The following is an 18498-nucleotide window of genomic DNA, read 5'->3' as shown; positions in this document are numbered from 1 at the left end:
TCACTAAAGAATGGCGTGGGAGGGACCCAAAAAAGGTGAAGCTGGGAAGATTGTGGAAATGCCTTTTGTGCTCAGGCTCCCCTTGTCAGCCCCACATCATGGCTGACAGCCCCATCATTCCTGCCTGCTCCTTGGCTGATGGGCTTCGCTGTTCCTCATTCACTCATGTGCATTTCAAGTTTTACTGTGGAATGAAAAGTTTTCATTGAATAATTTCCGTTCCTCTTGAGGAGCCCTCAAATCAGAACACAAAATCCAACCCTCAAAGTCACTTGATTTAGTTCTTTTGGAGGGTGATGGAGAAGGGTTTAGATAGAGCTTGCCAGTTTCAATGTTCTGCAATCCCCAGTGGTTGCCAGTCTTATAGGAGTCCTCGTGGCATCTCCAAGGACTACAAATGATCCCCAGCATGAGTCTTCTGTGATACTCTTATCTTAGTCCTGGCCCTGTCATCCTTCTGCTTGAGCTGGCCTCAGACTCTCTTCCACATAGCAACATCTACCTCAAATCCAGAACTTTCTGGCACATTTACGTTTTATTTTTATTTATTTATTTTTTTGAGACAGAGTCTTGCTGTGTCACTCAGGCTGGAGTGCAGTGGTGTGATCTTGGCTCACTGTAACCTCCACCTCCCGGGTTCAAGCAATTCTCCTGTCTCAGCTTCCCAAGTAGCTGGGATTACAGGTGTGAGCCACCACGCCCAGCCAATTTTTTGTATTTTTAATAGAGACAGGGTTTCACCATGTTGGCCAGGCTGGTCTTGAACTCATGGCCTCAAGTGATAGGCCCACCTCTGCCTCCCAAAGTGCTGGGATTACAGGCATGAGCCATTGTGCCCAGCCCACATTTTTTTAAATTGATGTGTAACAATATTTTTTATATTCAAAACCCTTAATTTTGAACATTCTGCTTTAAGCATATGAAGTTTTGTTTTTGTTTTTGTTTTTGTTTTTAGATGGAGTCTCCTCTGTCGCCTGGAGTGCAGTGGTGCCATCATAACTTACTGCATCCACAACCTCCCTGGCTCAATTAATCCTCCCACGTCAGCCTCCCAAACAGCTGGGACTACAGGTCTGTTCATCACACCTAGCAATTTTTTTTATTTTTTTGTAGAGAAAGGATTTTGCCATGTTGCCCCGGCTGGTCTTGAACTCCTGGGCTCAAGCAGTCTGCCCACATTGGCTTCCCAAAGTGCTGGGATTACAGGTGTGAGCCACCAGGCCCAATGCACATGAACATACGAAGTTTCTAACAATACAATATGTTACAAGTGTGGATCTTTGTTAGAAGTGTTAACAATTAGATTACTGTCATAATTGTAGTCTCCACTAGATGGCATTCTCCTTTCTGCGTTGGTTTTTTGTTGTTTTTTTGTTTTGTTTTGTTTTGTTTTTCAGTAGGAGTTTCGCTCTTGTTGCCTAGGCTGGAGTGCAATGGTGCAGTCTCGGCTCGCTGCAACCTCTGCCTCCCACGTTCAAGCCATTCTCCTGCCTCAGCCTCCCGAGTAGCTAGGCACATGCCACGTCGCCCAGCTAATTTTTGTATTTTTAGTAGAGATGAGGTTTCACCATGTTGGCCAGGATGGTCTTGATCTCCTGACCTCGTTATCTGCCCACCTCAGCCTCCCAAAGTGCTGGGATTACAGGCGTGACCACCTCGCCCAGCCTCTACTTTGGTTTTTAAAGATCCTTTAATTTTTTTCAGTAGTTCTCAAAACATTTAGGTTTCTTTACACAATTAAAAATTGAGGATCTCAGAGTTTTTGTTCATTTTGGTTTTATCTATTGATATTTACTATTTTATAAGTTAAAACTGAGAAAATTTTAAATTATTTACTTTAACAAACCTGGGCCGGCCACAGTGACTCGTGCCTGTAATCCCAGGACTTTGGGAGGCCAAGGTGGGCAGATTGTTTGAGCCCAGAAGTTTGAGACCAACCTGGGCAACGTGATAAAACCCCATCTCTTTTTTTTTTTTTTTTTTTTTTTTTTGAGACAGAGTCTTGCTCTGTGGCCCAGGCTGGAGTGCAGTGGCGCAATCTCGGCTCACTGCAAGCTCCGCCTCCCGGGTTCACGCCATTCTCCCGCCTCAGCCTCTCCGAGCAGCTGGGACTACAGGCGCCCGCCACCACGCCCGGCTAATTTTTTTTTTGTATTTTTAGTAGAGACGGGGTTTCACCGTGGTCTCGATCTCCTGACCTCGTGATCCGCCCGCCTCGGCCTCCCAAAGTGCTGGGATTACAAGCGTGAGCCACCGCGCCCGGCAAAACCCCATCTCTATAAAAAAAAAAATACAAAAATTAGCCGGGTGTGGCGGTGCATGCCTCTAGTCCCAGCTACTCGAGAGGCTGAGGTGGGAGGATCACTTGAGCCTGGGAGGTAGAGGTTGCAGTGAGCTGTGATCTTGTCACTGCACTCCAGCCTGGGTGACAGACTGAGACCTTGACTCAAACAAACAAACCTATTACATATTAACATAAATAACATTTTTAGAAAAAATAAGTATTTCCAAAAAAATGTTAATGCAAAGAGTGACACTGTGTCACCATTTTATAAATCTCTTTAATGTCTGGCTTAATAGAATATGGCTGGGTACATATAACTGCTTTTGCATTCAGGTAATTATAGGTATTCTTCTTTGATACTTCATCAAAACTCAACAGGTGATAGTTTCCTTGAAAGGTTAGTTACATCATGGAATGCGAAACCTTACCAGTGGACTCTGCATTCTGCTTCCCTAAAATCCACTGGTCTGTCTTGCCCTTTGAATGGATCTTTTACCCATACATGATTTTATATCATCAGGCACTGGTGATTTGAAAATTGCTGGTTTACCGAGTTACACAGATCTAAATGTTGACACGTTTTGTTCTGTGGTATCAAAAAAGTAGTCTTTATTAGTGACATCACTGATCTCATCAGAAAATCATTAAATGTTAGAAACCTTTTAGCAAGCCCACAGTAAGGAGCAACACATTTTTCAAGATAATGTGTTTCTAATAATTTTTGTTTGAGAGCGTGAATTTATCATTTTCAATATGTGCTATCAGAGCTTTCCTTGAAGTAACAGGCTTTGGTCTTGAGAAAATGTCTGCCAAATACCCAAGTCCAGATAACTAGTTTGTTTGTCATTCTTTCAAATAAAAATGGTGTTTCCTGAAGAAAACTGCCAGTTCAACTGGTGACTCAAATAATCACAAACGGTAGTCCATCCTTTTCTGTGGCTTCAGTAACCTGAGGTCAGCTGCAGTCTGAAAATATTACATGCAGTAAGCTATTTTGAGAGAGAGTTCACATTCGCATAGCTTTTATTACAGTATGTCATTCTAATTATTGTTGTTAATCTCTTACTAGTTTATAAATTAAACTTTATCATAGGTATGTATGTATAGGAAAAAAACAGAGTATATATAGGTCTCAGTACTATCAGAGGTTCAAGGCATCTACTGGGAATCTTGGAACGTATCCCCCAGGGATGAGGGGGCATTGCCATGTGTGCTTTTCCCTGAGACATTTATCTGACTTTGTTATGCAGCAGAAGTATTTATGCATGCCTCTCATGTCATTGCCCAAAATATTAAAGAGATGTATATTCAAATGTCAAGATGTCATAAAACTAATCATTTTTACTGTTCTGGCAGAACTTTTTTTTTTTTTTTTTTTTGAGACACTCACTCTGTTGCCCAAGCTGGAGTGCAGTGGCACAGTCTCGGCTCACTGCAACCTCTGCCTTCCAGGTTCAGGCGATTCTCCTGCCTCAGCTTACTGAGTAGGAGGGACTACAGGCACACGCCACCATGGCCGGCTAATTTTTGTATTTTTAGTAGAGACAGGGTTTTGCCATATTGGCCAGGCTGGTCTCGAACTCCTGACCTCGTGATCCGCCCGCCTCAGCCTCCCAAAGTGCTGGGATTACAGACGTGAGCCACCATGCCTGACTAATTTTTTTTTTTTTTTTTTTTTTTTTTTTTTTTTTTTTTGTAGCATTGGGGTTTCACCATGTTGGTGAGGCAGGTCTCGAACTCCTGACCTCAAGTGATCCGCCCGCCTCAGCCTCCCAAAGTGCTGGGATTACAGGCATGGGAATCCCATGGGATTACACCCAGCACCCCCCCTTTTTTTTTTTTTTAAATCAAATGGCTACAGTTTGGTGTTGCTGCCTCAATTTGTTCTAAAGGCTAGCAGTTTACCCACCATTGCTTGTGCAAAGGTCAACACGATGAAAAAGACAAATAATGACTTAAAACAGTTTTGACTTTGCAGACCCCTTAGAAAAACTACTATTACTCCAAAACAGAAATCATGGGTCAGTGATTCAATTGTTGTTTGAGAACTGTTTTTATTGCTCTGAAAATGTCCGTTAAGTTGTTAGCCTTATGGGGTCTTGAGCCATGTTGAGGATGGGTTAGTATTCAGAGTAAGATGATTCAGCCCTGGCATGGTGGGGAGGAGTTCAAGCTCTGGAATGAGACTGGGGTTTTCTTGGGGAAGTCCTTTAACCTCAGTTTTTCTCATCACGAAAATAATCATCACAATAAAATCTGCCTCATTCGTTTTAAGTAAGTAAAAGTAAAATGCAGTTGTCCCTCACTATCTGTGGGGGTTCCAGGACCCCCTCCTCAGATGCTCAAGTTTCTGATATAAAATGGTGTAGCATTTGCATTTAGCCTTGGGAATCCTTCTGGATACTTTAAATCATGATACTTGATACAACGTAAATGCTATGTAACTAGTTGTTAGACTATGTTGTTTAGGGAATAATGACAAGCAAAAAAGTCTGACATGTTCAACACAGACACAATTTAAAAACACACACACACACACACACACACATTTTCAATTGGAGGTGAGTTTTGGCCATGGATTCGGAACCACAGATCCAGAGGGCCGGCTGTACTCGGCTCAATATGTCTGGTGTGTGTTTGTTCAGTAGCATTGGCTGAACTGACCATCACTTCCAGTTCCACCTGTGCACGCTTCCCAGGCTGGTCATACCATGTTGTTGGCCTGTTTTGGAAGACAAGATTCCATGTTTTAAACTGGAGTGCTCTCAAAAGAGCAGTCGTAAAGGTGAGGGGACTCAAAAGCACATCACCTGAGGGAAAGGTAGAGCTGGAAGAGAGAAGACTCCGGAAGAGCCGGGGTTGCGCTCTGGTGTTTGAAGGTCTGCTGAGGGAAAGGCTAAGGCAGCCTGAGGCAGACCTGAAGCCGCGCGCAGAATTCCACAGAAGTTTACCTTCACATGACGAAGGACCTTTTGTGATCTCCAGCCAAAAGTGGGTTGAGCTGTTTCATAAGGTAGCGAGCTCCCTGTTTCTAGAGGTTTTTCAGGAAAGTTTTTGTTTGTTTTTTTCTTGAGACAGAGTCTTGCTCTGTCGCCCAGTCTGGAGTGCAACGGCGTGATCTCATCTCACTGCCAGCTCCGCCTCCCAGGTTCACGCCATTCTCCTGCCTCAGCCTACCTGGGACCACAGGTGCCCGCCACCACACCTGGCTAATTTTTTGTATTTTTAGTAGAGATGGGTTTCACCGTGTTAGCCAGGATGGTCTCGACCTCCTGACCTCGTCATCCTCCTGCCTCGGCCTCCCAAAGTGCTGGGATTACAGGTGTGAGCCATCACGCCCAGCCTCAGGCAAGTTTTAAGAAACGACTTGTCATCAACAGCATAAAAGAAATCTGTTGGTAGAGGTTGGATTAAACTCCAACGAGTTCCCTGGGAACCCCCTAGGAAAGGACTTGGGCATTATACATAAGCAAAGTTGAGTATTCTCTAACTTTATTATCTGATGACTTTAAAATATGCACAGACTGGAATTGCCCTGGTTTTTATTGCTGTGATGTTTGGGGTTACCTGTGAGCACAGAGTCCTATGTTTGGGAGTGTGAGTAAGAACTAACTCTGGCCCACCTGGGCAGGGAGGCTTGGTCCTGTCCTCCAGGTTGGGGCAGCAGGGATTGGGCTCTGCGGGTGCTGAGTTTGCCCCAAACTAGTGAACAGGAGATTGGAGGAGGCTGGGCATTGCATAGGAAACAGCTTTGTTTCCTATGTTCCATTATTTTTTTGTCTCTAACTTCAAGTTTCTGATCTTGTCTCTTCGGTAAGCAACAAATTAACAGGAGGTGGCACTGCTGTCCTGGAAAAAGAGCAGAAGTGACAGTCCTGGGGCCAGCACCTCACTCCGGGAAAGGAGTGCCTGGTGGCTGAAGTGCTTCCTCCCCCTCTTTACCTTTGGCACCCGAGCATCCCTTTCGCCACTCTCCTTTGTCCATTTTTACCTTGGTTGCCCTGGACGGTTTCCTTTGTTTATTTTTTTCTCCACTCCTGCAGTTCCTGTGGATGAAGCTGTTTCCACTCACTCACTGTCCCTGACACACCCTTCCTTTGAAAACAAACATGGGGGTTGAGGGCCTGGAGCAAGAAAGATGGAGCAGCCTATTGCCAGCTAACTGGGAGGGACTGGGATCGCCAGCCTCCCTGAGGTGCTGATCTAGGAAAAGAATTCTCCCGGCCCAGGAGCGCACATCTGTGAAAACAAAATTCCGTCTTCTGGGTCAAGGAGGTGGCATCAGGTGGGGGTTGGGGGGAATTGTTCTGGCATTTTTTTAAAAGGCGTGTATAACGCCATTTAAGAGAAGACATTTTTAAAATTCTTAGATCCCTAAAGTAGTACTAAAATGTGGAGCTCACAAACAATTTAGAGCCGGTCTGGTGGACTTGTGGTCCGAAGACCTGAGTTGTGCCTTGGCCTGGCTTCCCTCTGGCTGTGGAACCACAGGCCTATAACTTAAGCTTGACTCGGCTGCATCTGGGCAGTCAGGGCTGTGAGACCCGCTTTACAAGGTGGTTGTGACTGCGGCGTGAGAGAATGTACATGAAGGTGCTTTTCGCAGTATACAGTGCACTTGTTAGTAGTGCTTGGCCTTTTCAGTGTAACTAAGTCTGATTATACGCCCTTATCCTGTAGGTTAGAAGGCGCCACGATTTCTCGGCTCACTGCCCTTCATGTCTCCATAGTTTTTCACAGACCTCCGGAACCAAAGAAATGCCTGACGGCTGAGTGTGGTAGCTCACGCCTGTAATCCCAGCACTTGGGGATGCCTGAGGCAGGAGTATTGCTTGAGCACAGGAGTTTGAGACCAGCCTGGGCAACATGGTGAAACCCATCTCTACAGAAACTACAAAAGTTAGCCAGGCATAGTGGCGACTGCCTGTAGTCCCAGCTACTTGGGAGGCTGAGATGGGAGGATCATTTTATCCTGGGAGGTGGAGGTTGCCGTGAGCCGAGATTTGCACTACTGCACTCCAGCCTGGGCAGCAAACCAAGACCCTGTCTGAAAAAAAAGAAGAAAAAATGCCTAACAAATGGTTCTGTTTCTTACGTCATTAGCTTCAGACAATAAGTATTATTGTCCTCACAATTCAGTAGCTGCTTTAAAAAATAGTATGTGTAAGTGTGTGTGGTATGTGACATGTGGAGTAAGGCTGTAACAGTTTTGTTAAATATCCTGTGGCACCTTTGTGAGTTTGCTGGGTTACCCCAGGTAACAGTTTGGGAACCGTGGCAGTAGATTGTCTTAGAGTTCCAGAGTGGGGGCCTTGACAAGTCCTCACTTTGCCTCCTCTGGAGGCCCAGCTGGATGAGTAGTTCTCTGCCTCAGTGGCTGTTCATACCCACCCTGAAGAAAACCAGGTCTCCCAGCTGATGGGAGTTACTGACTCACAGTCTAGATGAGGATTTCTACTGGGCAGAGCTGACTCGGTAATTCCCTCACCTACTCTCTTCTCAACTCCTTCACACTGTCCTTGCATTATTCCTGATCTTTTGAAGTACCAGATTCAAATATCTGAAAACTGCCTAAGGGGCTAATCTCCCAGGAATTTGTTGTTGACTGCTGATTATAGGAAGAACTTTGAGGAGCCTGCCAGCAATTGCATGTGGGCAGCACTGCAGGTTGAAATCTTATATTCTTTTTATTGAACACAGACTCCAGAACACGGGCAGCTTCTGCAGGATCGCTGCAGAACACAAGTGTTTCCCATCTGGGCTCCTGGTATATTTGCTGTCCTTCCAGGACTCTGGGATCTGAAAGGAAGACGCTGTTGCTTTTCATAAACAAGCAGCAAAGGGTTGCATTCCTCCTGATATTGAAGGATATTTAGGAGGGTATGTGATGTGGTATGAGATAGGAGCCCCGAGTCCTTTTGCAGCATTGCAAACAGGTTGTTTGTGTGCCTTTGTTGATGCACTGCTGGAGAGCCCTGACAACTGAGAATTACTCTGCAGAACGAAAGAGCAAACTTGAGCTCTCAGAGCTTAAGCTTGGACTTTTTTTTTAATGGACAGAGTTATATTTTTATAAAAATATAAAATGTTTTTATATTGTGTTTATTTTTATTTTTGTCAAATTATTGTAGCAAGACTGAGTATTTTGAGAAAGGAAAAAAATCGCCTAATCCCATGATGCTAACTCTACAACCATTTTTTTTTTTTTGAGACGGAGTTTCACTCTTGTTGCCCAGGCTGGAGTGCAATGGCGTGATCTCAGCCCACTGCAACCTCCACCTCCCTGGTTCAAGCGATTCTCCGGCTTCAGCCTCCCGAGTAGCTGGGATTACAGGCGTACACCACCACACCCAACTAATTTTGTATTTTTCAGTAGAGATGGGGTTTTTCCATGTTGGTCGGGCTGGTCTCGAACTCCTGACCTCAGGTGATACACCCGCCTCGGCCTCCCAAAGTGCTGGGATTACAAGCGTGAGCTGGGATTACAGGCGCTAGCCACTGCACCCGGCCTCATACAGCCATTTTTATTCTTCTTTTATGTTTGCCTATAATAACCTGTTTCGCATCCAGCTTTGTCTGTATCTATATATAAACATTTTCAATGTTGCTATACTGTATAATTATAATAGCAATATGACACAGATGAACAGTTAAAAATGAACACTGAAGAATTGTATGGCATATGAGGCCAGGAGCGGTGGCTCATGCCTGTAATCCCAGCACTTTGGGAGGCCAAAGCGGGCGAATCACGAGGTCAGGAGATCAAGACCATCCTGGCCAACATAGTGAAACCCCCGTCTCTACTAAAAATACAAAAATTAGCTGGGTGTGGTGGCACGTGCCTATAATCCCAGCTACTCAGGAGGCTGAGGCAGGAAAATCACTTGAACCAGGGAGTCGGAGGTTGCGGTGAGCCGAGATCGCGCCACTGCACTCTAGCCTGGTGAGAGAGAGAGACTTCGTCTCAAAAAAAAAAAAAGAAGAAAAGAATTGTATGGTATATGAGTTATATCTCAACAAAGCTGCTGTAAGAAAAAAAAAATTTTTTTTTTTGAGACACTGCACTGTTGTCCAGGCTGGAGTGCAGTGGTGCTATCTCAGCTCACTGCAACCTCCCTCCTGGGGTTCAAGCAATTCTCCTGCCTCAGCCTCCCCAATAGCTGGGACTACAGGTGCACACCACCACACCTGGCCAATTTTTGTATTTTTTTAGTAGAGCTGGGATTTCACCATGTTGGCCAAGCTGGTCTCGGACTCCTGACCTCAAATGATCTGCCTGCCTCAGCCTCCCAAAGTGCTGGGATTAACAAGCATGAACCATGGTGCCCAGCAAAAAAAAAAAAAAAAAAAAAAATTAATTTTTAAAATATTCCAAATGGAGATTTTTTTAAAAATCCATTGAGATCTACCAACTTTTGTTCTAGTAGTGACCCCAATCATTAGCCCCACAGATTTTCACATCATTTCCCTCATTCTCCTATTTTCTTCAGCTATATAAGTTAAATCCAGAAATAAGCACGTTACACTAGCAAAATCTGAATGGGTTTTTATAGTTGAATGCCATGTCTGCATTTTCCCTCTAATGAAGTTCACTGATGAACAGGAAATGGGCCATGTTCTTTACTTGGGTCAGAAGGAATAACTCATCCTTTAAGCTCGTGTTCTTATTGGAAGTCCACATGGTTGCTCACCCAGGAAGGGAGAAGAGCTGGGTAGAGTTCAGGATTTGGTAGCATTTTTTCTGTGAGTCCCCAGGAAGTCTCTAGGCTAAGGACAGGGTGGTAGCACCCACGGTTTGTGTGATTAAGCCTGCAGGACCAACCCTTTCAAACAAGTTAACTCAGATGTGACTCACTGGGGCCCCATGGACTCTAGAGCTGTTTCCCCTGATCGTCATAGCTGAAAGATAATAATTCTGGCTGTCTTCCCTTAAGTCCAGGGTTTTAATACCTCCTTCACTCTGACCTGCTAGAGAATCATTCCTGGAGAGGTGCTTTTCCTTCTTGGTCTTCGTTGTTGGCTTACCCAGTGGTTGAACCAACAGCTTCCTAGAAACCGCTACCCTTTGCAGCCTCTTAGTCTAGAGAGAGAAGGTGGAAAGTTGGGAATAACTGGATAACTGGGCTTTGGAGCCAAACAGATTTGGCCTTGAATTTCAACGTTGCCATTTATTGGGTAAGCTGCTTCATTGTGTTTTACCTCAGTTTACTTGTGTGCAAAATGGAAATAGTAATGTCTGCCTCATAGGGTTATTGTGAGACTTGACTAGTGTAGGTTAGCTTGTAGTGGGTTCTACGTTTAGGGTGTCATGTGGGGTGCTACGTGAGTGGGAGAGTGTATGCTTCGTCCTTCCATCCTGTTTTACTAGTCCACCTGCCCCTGTGTTCTATCTCCCATACCCTGTAATCTTTTGAGTGCTGATTAGAAGGGAACAGAATTACAGTATGACTCACCCAGGACCAGAGAAGGAAATGGCCCTTGACCATTGCTGGTTTGTGAGCCATCCACCACCCTTCTCTTGGAAGTCGTAATGTGGGCCTTGAGCTATTGAGAATGCCCAAGCCTGCCTAGCATTTGGCACTTCCCTGCGCTCAGCACGACGGATGGTCTTCTTTAGGCTTTTCCTCAACAACACTAGGGTTGCCTTGCACAGCTGGGAGACATGGAATTTCCAGAAGCTCGCGGAGTGCCCGTGCTGGGGAGAACCTACCCCAGCCTGAGGTCTAGGGTTTTGGGGGTCTAGGGGCCTGCTGGGTGGTGACCGGATCTGAGCAGGAGACAGAAAGGCAGGCAGGCCATGAAAGTCACTCTTCGATTGTCGCACGGGAAAGAAATCCAAGCCTGCTTTGGCTTTGTCCTACCACCTTCCAAGGAAGGCCTCACTACATCATAAGCTGAACACTGCTGGTAGAAACGCTGGTAGTTGTTGGAAGTTGTGATCTCATTCAAAGGGGAACAATGACCATTATTCTCCCTCTAACCCCTCCTTGGCTTCACTGCACTGCCAGAGGGGCCTTCTTGATGGCAGTTGATCCAAGTAACCTGAAGCTGAGACTCCCAGGAGCCCCACCTCACTCCTGTGGTTCCGCAGCCCACAGGGAGCCACCGCGTGTCTGGTCCACCCTCCCGTCAGCCGTGCAAGCCCCAACATACCTCCTTACCTTCGGGCCAGATGCCATGGATTGCTAACTGAGGTGTGGCTGGGCCCCTCCTTCCCCATCTGGGACTCATCTTTTTGAAATTATATGATGCAGAGAACTGCCTGTCCTTAGGGATCCAGCACTTCCGACCTTCGTTCTGTATTTTCATCCATGTCTCCTGAAATGCTGCTGTGTGATTTCTGGGTTCGATAGGATTTTGCTCATTTCTATTCCTAACTTTGGAGTTAGGTAAATATTTTCTGGGCTGTGCTTTAAAGACGCTGGCCTTCTCTTTGGCCCTCTAAGTAACTCAGTCCCCTTCCTACCAGTGTGGATGATGACCAGTTTGCATTTCTGCCACCCTGACTTTCAGGGACTGCGAGTATATTTGCCTGAGATGTGGATGTAACTAACTCCTCAGCTTGTCAGCCAGCCTCTCAGATGGAATGCTTTTGTAATTTGGTAGCCATGTAGAGTTGTGTGCCTTCCAGACTTGCATTCTCAGCCTCACAAAGCTGTCGCTTTTGTCCTTGTCTGGCTCCAGGCTCCCCCCAACCCCCCAAATATATCAACCTAAAGCACAGAGATACTGTTCTTGTGGGAAGCCTTGAAGGCAAAAAGCCTGTCCTGGCCTCAATACCAAGGGCTTGACTCAGATCCTTGGTGTGAGGCAACCTCTGGACCTAGATATAGCCGTTCCTGACACTCTGGGGATAAGACAGAAAGGGAATGGCCCTCTCTGACGATCTTCTGTAACTTTAAAGAAACCAAAAATCTTCAAGTGTCTTGAATCAAATGTAAATTGCACTTGGAATAGTCGGATAACAAAAGTCTCCCCTTGGAAATAGCTCCCTGCATTTACACTGAAGTCCAGTTGGTTGTAACATGTTCCATGTAACAACATCAGGAGCCTTGCTGAGCCACGTGGGCTTTGTAAATTTAGCCAGATTTTTCAAATAGAGAAAGTGTTTCCCTTCCCCTCCCTACCTTGTCTTCAGTCTACAAGGCCAATTCTATAGCCGGCTTAATCAGTCTTGGCAAACTCCTGTTTCATCCATTCCTATAGAAACCTTCTGTGGTTGGGGCCCGGCGCAGTAGCTCACACCTGTAATCCCAGCACTTTGGGAGGCCGAGGCAGGCAGATCACGAGATCAGGAGATCGAGACCATCCTGGTTAACACGGTGAAACCCCGTCTCTACTAAAAATACAAAAATTAGCCGGGCATAGTGGCGGGCGCCTGTAGTCCCAGCTACTCTGGAGGCTGAGGCAGGAGAATGGTGTGAACCCGGGAGGCGGAGCTTGCAGTGAGCTGAGATTGCGCCACTGCACTCCAGCCTGGGCGACAGAGCGAGACTCCATCTTAAAAAAAAAAAAAAAAGAAAGAAAAGAAACCTTCTGTGGTTGGGAGCAGAGCCTTTCCGTCAGTAAGCGGTCTAAGCAAAGGCAACCCCAATGTGTCCCAAAGGGCCCCACCAACTTCCGCCCATTTTTCTGATAAATTGAGTGTTTCCATTCCCAGGCAGGCAGTGTGCCCACGGCAGTGGCTCAGTCTGGCCGACAGGATACAACTAAAGGAAATGTGCTAGCAATGGGCTTTCTCCAGGGCTCTCCAGGGGGGGTGGCTGGCATCTGGCCCCTGGGGTGGGATGTTCCCATGCAGCATTGGGTTTGGAGGCTTTGCTGAGCTGTTGACAGCTCTCACTCCTAGCCCCCAACCATGTCTCTGTCAAACCAACATCATTTTATTCTGGAACTTGGAGGTATTTTATAAAGGTAATCCAGCATTGTTGCTTTCTTGGCAACCTGAAGTGACTCACATTGATCTCAGAAAATCTTGTTTTGACTATTACTTTGATGCCCCCACAAGAGGGTTTCTGGATGATGGCATAGCAGTTGTTCTGAAGCAGCCGTATTGCCTGATGGTTAAGAGCACAGTTTCGTGGGACTGTTGTGAAAATTAAATGAGATTCTTAATTGAAGAGCTTAGCATAATACCTAAACTTATTCCCCTAGATTGAGTTTTCATATTTTATCTTCAGTGCTTGGCCCATTACTTGGTGTATAAATCATGCTCAATAAATTATCTGTGGAAAAAATAAATGAATTAACTATAAGTAATTCCTTTTGTCTTAGGATTTAGGAGCATTAGCCCCAGTGTTCAGAAAGAGGATGCAGGGCCAGATAATGGTGGCTCACACCTGTAATCCCAGCACTTTGGGAGGCTGTGGCAGGAGGACTGCTTGAGCCTACGAGTTCAAGACCAGCCTGGGCAACATAGTGAGACCCCCATCTCTACAAAAAATTTAAAAATTAGCCAGCCATGGTGGTGCATGCCTGTAATCCCAGCTACTTGGGAGGCTGAGGCAAGAGAATTGCTTGAGCCCGGGAGGTCAAGGCTGCAATGAGCTATGATTGCGCCAGTGTACTCCAGCCTATGTGACAGAGTGAGACCCTGTCTCAGAAAAAAAAAAAAGATGATGCAGAAAGATGAACAAAGAATTGGGTTTGAAATGTTTTTGTAATTCAGCATTGATGTCCCCTCCCCACCTTCTCCTGCCCCTTGGCAGACTTTTATTGCAAGCCTAACCCTTTTGTTAGCCGCTCTTCTGCTGCCTGCCCGTCTGACATTTCTAGCGAATCTACACACAAAACTCACTGTGGAGTTGACCAGGCTGGGAGTCTGAAGTTAAAACATAACAGCTGAAGGTAGGTGTGGAACCTAAACTTGACAGAAGATAAACTGACAGTGTTTGATTGTGTGTGTGTGTGTGTGTGTGTGTGTGTGTGTGTGACAGAGAGAGATTGAGAGAGAGAGAGGTCAGTGCTTGCGCACCTTCTGTGGACCAGGCTGACTGTTAGAGGTGGTGATTTTTGTGAGTACACAGAGTAGGGTAGTTTGTCTTCATTGGCCAGGTGGGCATGAGGGTAGAGGCAGGCTTCCCTGGGCTGGGCTGAGGCCTACACGGGGCTTTCTAGGCAGGAGTGGGGAGAAGGCGATTTCAGGGAGCAGGCATTGCAGAGATCCTGGGTGCAGAAAGGGGAGGGAGAGGCTGAAATCGCCAGCAGGGAATCCTCAAGGCTCATGAGCCACAGTGAGGATCTGTTTTTAAGGAGCTACTGTGCTCGTGAAGTGAGATCTCATCAGGCCATGGGCTGTCCCAGGTCTGAGAGAATAAAGGTTTGAAAGGAGTCATTTTACTAATCTGCCTCCCTAGCTGCCACATACTTGTAAGATGCCAAGATTACATTGTCCAACAGGAAACTTCCAGTCTGTAGCATTCTTGTCCGTGGCCTCGGGGCTGGCTGCCCTGTGCCCCTGTTCAGAGTGCTTTCTCTGTGCCCGCTGCTCCCGAAGCTGGAAAGAAAACGTGACATTTAGATTTGGCGGGATCTAGATGCTGGCGGCTGCCATTGTGGAGCTCAAGTTTGACACTGGAGCTTTGTGGGGCCGGTTCCAGGAAGGATTGAGGAAGCATTGTTGGCTGGAAATAAACCTCCATTCTCTTACTCAGGACTTGGTACTTCTCTGCTGCATAAATCCTCCCAGCTCAAATGGCAGCTTGTCCAGTTTCGTGGGTCTATATTGTTGTTACTTCCTTCCTGCGCTCCAGTCAGCTTCATCAGTGGCTGGACTTTTGTATTCTCTGCAGGAGGAACCATATTCCAGGTTCTGTAATTCTTGAGAACTGGGCCCCTGCCACTGACCTACAGCCATGGCTGTTGCATCTTCCAAGTCTCAGTCACAGTTGGTTAAGAAACCAAATTGGCAGGTCGAGATCACTGTCCTTCTCCAGGGACAGCCCCTAGCCTGCCGCAGCCGCCTCCTGCTCTGGTTGTTGGGCCTTTAGTCTCAGGTGGGGTCTGGGTGGATGAGGGGTACAGGCAGAGGAGGAGACCTCGGCTCAGATTGGTGTCCTCCACCAGCTCAGCGTTTAAACCATACTTCCTCTTTCCTCCTGGTTTTTTTTTTTTTTGAGACAGTCTTGCTCTGTCGCCCAGGCTGGAGTGCAGTGGCGCGATCTCAACTCACTGCAAGCTCCGCCTCCCAGGTTCACGCCATCCTGCTGCCTCAGCCTCCCGCGTAGCTGGGACTACAGGCACCCGCCACCACGCCCAGCTAATTTTTTTGTATTTTTAGTAGAGACGGGGTTTCACCATGTTAGCCAGGATGGTCTCGATCTCCTGACCTTGTGATCCACCCGCCTCGGCCTCCCAAAGTGCTGGGATTACAGGCTTGAGCCACCGCACTGGACCACTCCTCCTTTCTGTTTTCTAACTTGGCTTTTGTTTTTGTCTTTTCATTTTTCCTTTTTTTTTTTTTGGGAGACAATCTTGCTCTTTCAGGCTGGAGTGCAGTGGCGCAATCTCAGCTCACTGCAACCTCCGCCTCTCAAGTAGCTGGGATTACAGGCATGCACCACCATGCCCGGCTAATTTTTGTATTTTTAGTAGAGAGGAGGTTTCACCATGTTGTCCAGGCTAGTCTCAAACTCCTGGCCTCAAGTGATCTGCCCGCCTCAGCCTCCCAACACGCCCAGCCTGTTTTTCCTTATGTCTTGACTGGAATTGAATGAGGGGGCTGAAGAGGTGGGCCTAGTCTTTTCTCCCAGGAGCAGCCCTCCTTTCCTAGGTGAGGCACTTTGTTTTCACCTTCCTTAGGAACTGGGTGAAAAGCCCTCAGCCTGTTCTGGCTGTGTGTTGTTGCTTTTGTCTCTGTGTGTTGTTGCTCATGTCTCTGGGCTGCGGGTTCCATGCCCTCTGGCTAACGTAGACAGATGCCTGGTGAGTAGACATCCAGGATGAGTTCATTACTTTGACCAACTGAGAATTTCTACCTGGAGGCCAGTGGGTGGATTCATACAAGTCAAGACAGGTGTTTCCTGTGCATTTCAAAACGCTGCTCGCGGGGAAGAGATGAACAGTGCTTTCTTGTTGCTTTTTACTTGTGTCCTCACAGCCCTTCTTTCCGCTTCCTGCCTCTTTAAGGGCATAGTGAGAATCTCCCCCTAGAGCAGATGGGATAACACCAGTGCCTTGAACGACTGGCAGTTTAATAATTGAGCCTTTCTTCCATCTCCTTAATTCTGTCATTTAAAATATTTCAGTGGGAGAGAGGTGACTTCTATCAATTAAAGTATTTCAATGGGAGGGAGGTGAGGATTGAAAAATTACCTACCAGGTACAGTGTTCACTTTCTGGGTAATGGCTACACTGGGAGCCCAAACCTTACTTATCATTACACCATATAGCCATGTAACAGACCTGCACATATACCACCAAATCTAAAATAAAATACTGTTTTTTAATTATAAAATAAATCATTCATCACATGTTTTTTCTGACACATGGCTGGCTTCCATGATAACTGTCTTGGGTGCTTGGTCCATTTTTCATACTAAATACCTGCTGTCTGAGACATGACTGGTAAGAGGGCGTCTCTTTAGGCCTGCCCTCCCTGTAGTGGAGGTCGTTATAGAGGCATATTGTTACTGTTTGAATAGAGGTCACTTTTATTGGATGAAACTTGATTCAGTGGATAGTTGTGTGTAAATGGTACTAAAAAGCAGCTCTGGGGTATTCCAGGGTCTCCCTGTGTCACCCAGGCTGGAGTGCAGTGGCATGATCATAGCTCACTGCAGCTTTGACCTCCCAGACTCAGGTGATCTCACCTCAGCCTCCCAAGTAGCTAGGACTACAGGCTGGTCTCAAACTCAAGCAGCCCAGCCCGCCTCAGCCTCTCCAAGTGCTGGGATTACAGGCGTGAGCCACTGCGCCTGACCAAGTGAGCACTTTAGGATCCAGAGAACTTAGGTTGTTGTCTTTCTTCTTCAGGAGAAGCTCGGCACAGTGACAGAGGCGCCTGGGGCTCAGCAAGCTCATGGCCCAGCTTGTTGGACTCAGAGGGCAGAAGAATCACATTCTAAACATGACAAGGTATAGCCAGCAGGAGGCAAATTCCCAGCTTGATTCTCCAGAGCCTTGTAGGTCCCAAGGGTGCCTATGACACCAATGGGAATCTGAACCAACACAGACTGCACAGTCTTCTTAGGAGACCGTAGTGCAGCAGCGCTGGCCTCCTGAGCGTGCATGCTTATATGGCTTCTGAGCTGGCCAGGCTACTTCATGCATTTGGTTCAATGGGTTCTTGTAAGGCAGGAGAATCTTCTTGAACTTGGAGTTGGGTCTGTGGTCCATCGGTCAGCACTTTGTTCAGAAGCACTGAGGGTGGGAAGGCCCGTGGAGCTGGATTCTGCTGCTGGGAAGTTGAGTGGGCCTTGTTTCTGGGCCTCAGGTTCAGGACTGAATGAGAGTGCTCTTGTTGCGAGTTGAGGGTGTACTCTGGGCATGCCACGCCCTTTTTTTGTACTAAGAGGGTAGAAAAGCAAAGACCAGACTAGTTGGCAAATTGGAACCCAATGACCCAGTTTATGTATTTCTTAGGCATAGAAGGATTAATTTAGGGGGGACTAAGAGCCAAGCTAAAGGAAAAAACTAAAATAAAGGGATAAAATACTTCCTGTGATTTTGCCCCATCATCTCTTTTCTTCCAGAGACGTGACTCAGCAACCTCAGCTGAGCCTGACAGCACACACACCCCACACACCTTTCCATCTCCAGGGTCACAAAAGCCACAAGAAGCCACAGGGAGGCTCCTGGCCTCTTACTTTACCTAAGGAGCCCCTGAAGTGGCGTGTTTCCCTTTGAAGAGCCGTTGCATGTTTGCTGACTAACTTCCTGTGGCTTTGGGGTAGACATGGTAGACTCCTTGTGTGGGGATTGGGCCTCTGCAGTTGAGTCCATGAGAAGGGGCGGGTGTGGTGTGGTGCGGAGCCTTGGGGAAGGGTGAGTGGGGGCTGGAGGGAGAGTTAACGAATGGTCAGTCCCTGTATGATCAGCCAGCTGGCGGGTGGGGGGGAGCTGATGTTTTCCTACAATCAGCACCCAGAAAGCTGTTCTCTAGAGGGAAAATGTAAGGGCATTTTACAGTCCCATGTATTGTTACTAACACTCTTGAACACTGGTTTCCTGAGAGTCACTGCTACAAAGGGATTGTTGGTCCCCTGAGAGACTGG

At 46.8% G+C, this 18498-nt stretch overlaps 1 protein-coding gene across 4 annotated transcripts in view; it reads left to right on the top strand.

The window, feature by feature from the left end:
- Positions 1-18498, top strand: part of SAP30BP (SAP30 binding protein) — a 39835-nt gene that overhangs the window by 6736 nt on the left and 14601 nt on the right. For 2 of the 4 annotated variants that reach the window (XR_008650727.2, XM_055241386.2), the window contains exon 4: positions 17258-17359. The exons of the other annotated variants lie outside the window; for them this stretch is intronic. Coding sequence is in view for 1 of the 2 variants with exons in the window: in XM_055241386.2 (XP_055097361.1) it covers positions 17258-17359 (102 nt within the window). In the remaining variant the exon portion in view is untranslated. The remainder of the gene's footprint in view (positions 1-17257; positions 17360-18498) is intronic. 4 annotated transcript variants of the gene reach the window in all.

This window comes from Symphalangus syndactylus, chromosome 14 (genome assembly GCF_028878055.3).
Source record: "Symphalangus syndactylus isolate Jambi chromosome 14, NHGRI_mSymSyn1-v2.1_pri, whole genome shotgun sequence".
Lineage (NCBI taxonomy): Eukaryota > Metazoa > Chordata > Mammalia > Primates > Hylobatidae > Symphalangus > Symphalangus syndactylus.
Note: the sequence above shows the minus strand (reverse complement) of the source record. Positions and strands in the feature narration are given on the sequence as shown.